At 40.6% G+C, this 9,120-nt stretch overlaps 1 protein-coding gene across 1 annotated transcript; it reads left to right on the plus strand.

The window, feature by feature from the left end:
• The first annotated feature begins 425 nt into the window (after window positions 1-425).
• CARTPT (CART prepropeptide) lies at window positions 426-4,815 on the plus strand. Its single transcript, XM_042453339.1, has 3 exons — window positions 426-603; window positions 1,657-1,740; window positions 2,867-4,815. Exons 1-3 carry the CDS (start codon window positions 451-453, stop codon window positions 2,972-2,974), a joined length of 345 nt encoding a protein of 114 aa, XP_042309273.1. The 5' UTR covers window positions 426-450; the 3' UTR covers window positions 2,975-4,815.
• Window positions 4,816-9,120: the final 4,305 nt, after the last annotated feature.

Raw genomic sequence — 9,120 nt, forward strand, 5'->3', positions numbered from 1 at the left:
AGTACATGTACTTTGGGATACATAGTGTTGTGACACTTTGCTACTCTCTCCCTATTGTTTTGGATCATTGCTATAATGGCTCTTGTGTTAATTCCATTTTAATAGCATTTTAATGCCAATTGCATGATTTTCATGGGTTAATCTGTGTTTAAACTCCACATTTACTCCTGTGTGATAAACTCCTATGATTCTATGATTCAAGCCTCTGCTTACAGCTGCTTGTGAGTCAAGATATTACTTTCCCAGCTCCCTTGTCCTCCTCCCCCTGATCTTCTTTCCCCCTCCCTAGCCTTGTCCCTTTCCTTGGTTCCTTCCCTGCCCCTGAAGTCAATGGAGAACAATGGCCAGCCCCCCGCCCTGGATTGAAGAGGCGCGCCTTTGGCAACCCAGGTGAGCCCAGCCCAGCTCTATAAAGGCAACTGCGGGCGGCGAGACTTGCATTTCAGCACAATGGAGAGCTCCCTGGCTTGGCTGGCTTTCCTGGCGGCTGCCTCGGTGCTGCTGGCGGGGGTCGCCCGGGGCCAGGAGGAGACCCAGGAGCTCCAGCCCAGAGCGGTGGACCTCTACTCCACCATGGAGGACACCTCCCGAGAGAAGGAGCTGGTAGGGAAACCCAGCCTGGCATGGCATGGCATATGGGATGGGGATGGCATCGCCTGGGATGTTGACTAGGGGGATGTCCCTGGCTTTCCACACCACCAAATGCATCTGAGGAAGTAGGCTTCACTCTAGTTCATGCTGCCAACTTCTTCTTTTTTTAAATCAAGTCTCAAAGGGGCTACAAGATCTCTCTAGAGCAGTGGTCCCCAAATTATGCCCTTTAAGAGATCTTGGACTTCAGTCTTTGGTCTCCAAATTGTGCCCTTTAAGAGATCTTGGACTTCATCTCCCAGAAGCCTCAGCCATGTTGGCCAATACTCTGGGATTGTGGGAGCCGATGTCCAAAATCCCGTAAAAGGCACAGTTTGGGAACCAAAGCAGTCTAGAGCTTTATTGTGCTTGTTTTTTTTGTTGTTGTTGTTATTGTTGTGTGCCTTCAAGTCCTTTCCGACTTAGGGCAGCCCTATTCTGGGGTTTTCTTGGCCAGGTTGGTTCACAGGGAGGTTTGCCCTTGCTTTCCACTGAGGCTGAGAGAGTGTGACTTGCCCAAGGGCAGCCAATGGTTTTCCTCGTGTGGCTTGAAGCAGTGATTCGCAAACTCTGTCTTCCCAGATGTTTTGGACTCCAGAATCCCAGAAGACTATTGGAGAAGGGGGCTGGAGAAGCAGAGTTTAGGGATGACTGGAGGGGAAGAAGGGTCAGGATAAATAATAATAAATAATAACTTTATTACGGCCATTTGGCCAGCACAGAAGGGTCAGGAAAACTTTCCCCAAAAAGGCAAGCTCAGGGAGAGGTTGCAAATCCACCGAAGAGCTGGTGCAGGAAGCCTTGGAGGGAGAAGGGAGCTCAGCCCAGAGCTCCCCAATTCCTGGTATCCAGAGCCCCCCCCCCCTTTGGGGTGCCTTGTCCTCCTTGGGGGTGAGGGCATCTATGCACTCTCTTCCAGATCCCTTGCCTCCTGCGTTTGCCAGACTGACAGCAGGCTGAGTCTCTGATGGCTTCTGCCCCAGCCATCCATTGATGGAAGTTGCTTTGTGTCTTTGGTCTCCGCAGATCGAGGCGCTCCAAGAAGTGCTGGAGAAGCTCAAAAGCAAGCGGCTCCCGCTTTATGAGAAGAAGTATAGCCAGGTCCCGCTGGTGAGTGGCTTATTCCCCCCCCCCGACGTGAATTTCATAGGGTTTTCTAAGGAGAAGGATTCCTCAGAGGGGATTTTGCTAGACCCTGCCTATGAAATGTTGCTGTTGTGTGCCTTCAAGTCCTTTCCAACTTAGGGCGACCCTCTCACGGGTTTCTCGCCAAGATCTGTTCAGAGAGGGTTTGCCATGGCCACCCTCTGAGGCTGAGAGAGTGTGACTTGCTCAAGGCCACCCAGTGGGTTTCATGGCCAAGCTGGGACTTGAGCCCAGGTCTCCAGAGCTCTAGTCCAATGCTTAAGCCATCATCATCGTCATCATCACCACCACCATCCATCAGCAGTTTTAAAACCTCCAAAGAAGGAGACTCCATAACAGGCACCTTTTCCCATTGCCTAGCACTGTGCTGTAAACCTGCACTCTGAAGGAAATCCAGCTGAGTTCAATGGGATTTAATTCCTCCCAAGTTAATGTACATGGTTTTTCAGTTTTATTGCTCTTTGTGTAGTTTGTTGTCTTCTATGATATAAATTGAAACAGATCGCAGAACACCTTGAAAAAAATGTTCTTTTCATTCAAATAAGAACGTCCCTTTTGAATCCAATGGAGAACTAAGAATTAGATATTTTCTTTGCCTTAAATATTGGGCTGAGGAGAGTGTGGGTGGGGGGAAAGCTGCTCAAGCTTATATATGTTATTTATATTTACATTTCCAAGTGTGGAGTACAATGGAGATATTGGAGTGAACTTTCTAACTGGCATAGTTTGAGTTTTTGGTCTATAAATACATTTTAGCAACAAGAGCTGTCTCTTGATCAAGAAGATAGTTGATTAAATTTAGACATTGCACATTTCCACTCTAAACCAATTGTTCTTAGGAAGTATGCTGGTGTGAATTTCTTGATAAGAGCTAAAGATGTATTACATTTTTAAATGTGGTTCTTTAGGAAATCTCCAATATTATCACAGAAAGTCAAATTTTGATTTCCTATCTTTTTTTTTGTTCAATCTTCTGTTACATTTTTGTAATGTAAACATCTAATAGTCTCTGCTGAAACTGTAATGTTGCAAAAGTTTTGTGTGTCCTTTTAACCAATCTGCTCTAACTGTTGGTTTCTGCTGTTAATAGTGTGATGCCGGAGAGCAGTGTGCAGTGAGAAAAGGAGCCAGGATTGGAAAGCTCTGTGACTGCCCCAGAGGAACCTCTTGTAACACTTTTCTCTTGAAGTGTTTGTAAGGAAATACCCCTCTAGCTACCATTGGAGGAGACAGACCCAGTTGTTTTGCCTGAAGAGTTTTACCTGTGACACCAAGGTGCGTAGGTGTGGTGAAGAGTGGTCTCCACAACAAGCAAAGAAAGGGGTAAAAATAGGGGAAGGAAAACAGTTATAAAATGTAACTGTTGCTTTTTGTATGTCTGATATCTTTGGTTCCACCGTTTTTGGTTCCATCTTGCCATGTGAGTTTTCTTCTTTCCCTCTGTCCCTCTCCATTCCAGTTCATACATATCTTGTGTAAAGATGCTGAACTGATATTTTGAAAATTGTATTTTTGTATGTGGAAGGTCATCATGAAAATTAGATTGAGACAGCATACCCTAATTCATCTGCCTTCTCCACAGTCAATGAGTCAAAAGAGAAAAGAAATGGAAAGGTACAGCATATTAACAATAGATAGGACACAGTTTTTGACACCCCTCACATTAACAATGTTTGTTTCTCACCAGTGAAAAACATGTAATGTAATGTAAGTCAACAATAGCACAGTTTCAGAATATCCTTCTGCCAGTTCTTTCGTCTCAGTTTTCTAGAACTTTCACAGTATCTCATGTCTCTCTTTGAGCAGCCAGTGTCTAGAATCAATAGCTTTTCTTGACAGGACGCACAATGGACCGGCCCCTGGTGTTCCCATTTAAAAAGGCAATGATATATAGTTAATAACAACATGACAAACATTTGTCCAGGTGGTGACTGAATAGTGACTAAAGTTCAAGGAGTGCATCTGGGTGGATCATCCACGCCTTCTCATCAATATATGCTCTGCTTTAATGTCTGCTTCTTGGCTACTGATGCATGTGATGTGAAAGCAGTTTTATGCTGGCATCATGGTGGGTTGATCTAGAGAAGGTTTTCAAAAAGCTGAAGTAATTGGAAGTAGGGTTGCTGTTTTTTCAAACAGAGCCAAATTAAGCTTCCTGGGAATCAGAAAAAAGAAGAGAGGATAATGTTGCTACTGATCTTCTTCTACTTTCTTAATTGTCTCATTTGACTGTTGCAGTTCTACTGTGATAATTATATTATTTTGGTTTTGGATTTATCCAACAGTTTTAGTAGGGTGGGAAAGCACTCTAATGGATGCATCTTTGGAAGTTGTCCAGAAGGTGTTGTGTTGGAGAACCAATGCACTCATTCAGTGCAGCTAATCAATGCAAACAACTTGTCCAGGATACTGATCCCTGTGTTAAGCCTTGGCAGAGCACTGCGAAGAATCTGGCCAAATGTCAGAAATGTCAAGTAGTTCACATGGCACCATGAAGAGCCACAGCACTAAAAAAATTCTGTGAAATATAAGCAGTTTTTTGCTACTGCTTGCCATACTTCTGGTATACTCATTAAAGCACCCAACACACAGCATGTAAAATCCCTGAGAGAAGGGTTGGGAATTGTGCAACTCTCCAGTTGTTGTTGAACTGCAACTCCCAACATCTCTAGACAGTATAGCCAATGCTGAGGAATTCTGGGAGTTTTAGCTCATTAAAATTTGGAGGGCCTCACAATTCCCACTTTTGCCTTTGATAGCGACACCTTCTGACACTATCATAATAATAATTCTCATATCTTGTAGAATACAGAGATGCATATAAATATTTTATCATTGAGATAAGTGGGAATATTAAGTGTGAGATAGGTGGCAAGTATGGCTAAACTGACTGGAGTCCAGAATGTGAGAATGGGTCAATGATGAAAGAATTCTGATGACTTAAAAGCACTTGAAACATATTATCTATGTACTTTTGTAACAAACAATGTACAATTCGTGTATCTGGATGTTTTTCAGTAATGATTCATTGTCTTTAAATCCTGCATTTATTGTTAATAAAATAATTGCTACAAGTCCCTTTATTTGTGTAGACTTTTTATTGTTTGAATATTTCTAGAGAAATGGAGATTATTGTATTCAGACATTCAGGTTTGTATGGTTGTAAGTTCTTCACATCCAGCACATATATCAGGTTGTATGGGGTTTATAAATGGCTATGCTAGAGCCTTGGCAATGGATTTATTAAAATTTGGCTAGGTACATTAGAGATTTGGAGGGATATCAGTGCTTGTACCACTAACTGTCATTACCAGATTAACATTTTTAAACAGCTGGAGGTATCTAAATGTTATCAGAGGGTCTAAATTAATCTTAAAGGGTCTAAAGGATCACTTGGGATGGATAGTAATAATAGGAATATAAAATTGCTATAGAGATTAAGGATTTGTGCCCTTAGAGATGCACATGATGCAAGAGTAGTAGTAGTAGTAGTGTGCTTTCAAATAATTTCTGATTTATGGTGACCTATGACTGGGTTTTCTTCACTGGATTTGTTTGGAGGGCATTTTACCATTACCGTCCTCTTAGTTGTCTGAGAGTGTGTGACTTGTCCAAGTTCTTCCAGTGGGTTTCCATGGCTGAATGAGGATTTGAACTCTGGTGTCCAAGATTCTTAGTCCAGCATTCAAACCACGACATACTGGTTTGGACATTTTTATCCTGTGTGATATCCCAGGGGCATGTCTGAGTTGCTTCTGGAGACAGTTCCAAACAGTGTTGTAAGTGTGGATTTATATGTAGCAATAGCAATAGCAAGTTCATTTCTATACCACTTATAGTGCATGTAAGAACTCCCTAAGTGGTTTTCAATGTGTAAGCCAATTGCCCCCAAACAAGCTGGGTACTCATTTTAACAAACTATGGAGGGATGCAAGGCTGAGGTGACCTTGGAGCCCTGCCTGGGATTGAACTCACAACCTTATGGCTGTAAATGGCTGCAGTACTGGCATTTAACCACTGCACCACCAGGACACACACTTGAAATACTATATGTACCAGCCAGAGCTTGGCAAAATTCAATTTTGGACTACATTTTCCAGAATTCCCCAGGCTGAGATGGTTTTGAGAGTTTTAGTTGACAAAATAATGTTCCCAGAATCCAACATTAACACTCATTCTGGCACCAAGTACTGATAACATTTGTACTTTGCTTTAATTAATCCAGGACCTGAGTAATTTCTAATTCTCTGCTCACAATCATCAATAAGCAAGAGACTTACAAATTCACATATAAGAACATATTTGAAATACTAAGAGAACAGTCCTGTAAAACTGAATCTGTGAGTAACATTCAGAGACTCCAATCAGCATAGACCCCCTCAGAAACAAGCACACTCTCCCAAAGTTTTTTAAAAAATTCAGTCACCACTCAAAATGGCTTCCCAGCTCCTTCTCTCCTCCTCTTCTGTCTGGCAAGAACTGGATGTAAAACAGTAATTTGCTACATATAAAAGAGTGCCTGGATAGATCCTTTTCCCCATCCCCAGCTCCTTGACAATGACAATGTGCATGTTGAGCTCCCTCCTTGGAAATTTAAATGATATCTTTCTCAGTAAGAAGGCTGTGATGTCACCCAACATAATGACAAAGGCCGTGGTGAGACATCATGGGATGATTTAAAATATAAAACATTCATAGGTAATTCAATCTGGCATTTGCAGGAGTCTTACGTCAGTAATGCGGCGGGTAACAGCTTTCCCCATAATAATCAGCAGGTGTGATAATAGCATCTTAGTGATGGTGGTGCAAGAGTTAGTGTTCTTTGGAAGAACAATGCTATAATTTGCGTAGGTTCAGCAATCATTGTCACATATATCTGTAAGCATTCAATCAACTTTCAGATTCAGAAATGGGCAATGCTCCACATGAAAGTCAACAGTATTTTGTTATGTGTGCCAGTTCATATCATGCTTCTAAAAAGAAAGCATACACATGTGTTTATGTTACTTTTGTTGGGAATGATTAGCCAGGTTAGATACAATCCACCGTACCCTATGAAATCACCTATTGTAAACAAATATTTGCAAGATAAAATCACTTCATCAAATGATGGCTGGCAAGTCTGTTAGCGGTCATGTCTAAAACAATGCACTCAGGTTTATTCAATATGTATATATACTTAAATAAGCTATGAATAAAAATGGGAGATTGGTAGAGGATGATTCCCCATTATAGTTCACAGGGAGCCATCCAAAGTTTTGGAAAACGGATATCAAGTTTTGAATGGATCCAAAGCAAAGTCAGGTCTATGCTGATTGGAGAATTCTGGAAGCTGTGGTCCAACGCCCTGTCCTCCCCCGCCCCATCTCCATGAATCTGAAGAAACTGGCAGCTGTTTATGAAAATGTGTGTCATATATTTGTTAGTCTTTAAGGTGGCTCAAGGAGGCTTTGTTGCTTCTATAGCCACATAACTTTTCCAAGCTTTGTGTAAGCTATGTGGTAAAATGTGTGCTAGAATGTGTGACAAGACGGTATTCTATTGCCGATCAAGTAATGTGATTCTGAACATCCTTTTTACAGTTGTGATGCCTTTGTGTTCCACATCTTCCTAGTTAGAGGAAGACACTACCTTCTGTTTTCACCTTCTTAGCTCAAATAAGAAGTACCGCAGAAACCTTCAGACATTTAGTACTTGGGCAGTGTAATGAAATCTTATAACTATAACTATACTTTAAAGATAAGTTCTTTTGTGTTATAGCTATCAAAAATAAAGTTATCTGTTTTAAATAACTTTAAAGTAGATGATGAAGCCATCAAAAAAAAATTCAAGATTTTTCATATCTTGACTCAATCATTAATGGAGCGTGTATTCATGAAATCAGAAGAAGATTAGGACTTGGAAGGACTATCATGAAGGAATTAGACAATAAAGATATATCACTGATATATCTTTAAAGTAGATATCTATATTTGATCATTATTTTTTTAATGTTCAGCTATAGACTTGCTTTTGCATTTTCTTACTTGACTTTCTTCAATAATTGTTCCAAGTCTTTGGTATTTTCTGTAACTAGTATAGTGTCATTTGTGTTGATTATTGATGTTCCTACCTGCAATTTTCACACCTCCTTCTTCCAAATCTAATCCTGCTTTACATATGACATTTTCACCATACATGCTAAACATGTATGCTATGTTAAATAAGTTGATAAAATACCTGCCTGACCCTTTTTGCCAACTGGAATCCACTCCATTTCTCTGTATTTTGTTCTGACAGTAGTCTCTTGTCCTCAGTATTGATTTCATATCTGTACAATCAAATGCTGTGGCATCCCCATTTCCCTAACACTGATCTATAGCTTTTTGTGATCTATACAACCATAGGCTAGTTTTCCTTTGAAATTATTTTGCACATTCCATTATCCAACGTATAATTTAATTTGTTTTATTTATATACCGCTATTCCAAAGATCATAGTGGTGAACAGCAAGTAAGCTAATTAGAAAGTAAGCTAATTTTCCCCCAACAGTCTGGGTACTCATTTTAGCGACCTTGGAAGGATGCAAGCCTGAGTCGAGCTTGGGCCATTTTGCTGGTCTTGAACTCACAACCTTGTGGTTTTGAGTGAATGGCTGCAGTACAGGCATTTAACCACTGCGCCACCAGGGTTTGCAATATGATCCCTAGTGCTTCTTCTTTTCCTGAACCCAACTTGGACATCTGGCATTTCTTTTTCCATATAGGGTAAAAGTTTTTATTTTAGAATTTTAAGCATCGCTTTGGGTGCATTGGAAATTAATGCAATAGTTCTGTAGCTGCCACAATCCCATTTGTCTCCTTTTTTTAGTACTGGAATGTATATTGATTGTGTCTAGTCTGTGGGCCATTCTTTTGTTTTCTACATTTATTGGCAGATTTTAGTAAGAACTGGGATAAATTCTGTTTTTGTCAGCCAAAGTATCTTTATTGGGATGCCATTTGTTCCTGGAGATTTATTTCTACCTGCCCAAATTGCTGCTTCCACTTCATTTTCTAATATTAGAGTTAGTCTTCATATGATTCTTTTTCAGATGATTCTGTCATCATTTCATCTATTTTATATAGTTCTTTGGTGTATTGTTTCCATCTTCCTTTTATTTCTATAGTGAACTCTTGGAATCCACAGGGGTTTGGTTCCAGGACCCCCTGTGGATACCAACATCTGTGGATGTTTAAGTCCCATTATATACAATGCATAGTAAAATGGTGCCCCTTATATAAAATGGCAAAATCAATATATACTTTTTAGATTTTTTTGGGTGGGGGTGTGTGAATATTTTCAAACCATGGTTGGTTGATTCCA

The sequence above is a fragment of the Sceloporus undulatus genome, chromosome 2, assembly GCF_019175285.1.
Source record: "Sceloporus undulatus isolate JIND9_A2432 ecotype Alabama chromosome 2, SceUnd_v1.1, whole genome shotgun sequence".
In the NCBI taxonomy this organism is placed as follows: Eukaryota; Metazoa; Chordata; class Lepidosauria; order Squamata; family Phrynosomatidae; genus Sceloporus; species Sceloporus undulatus.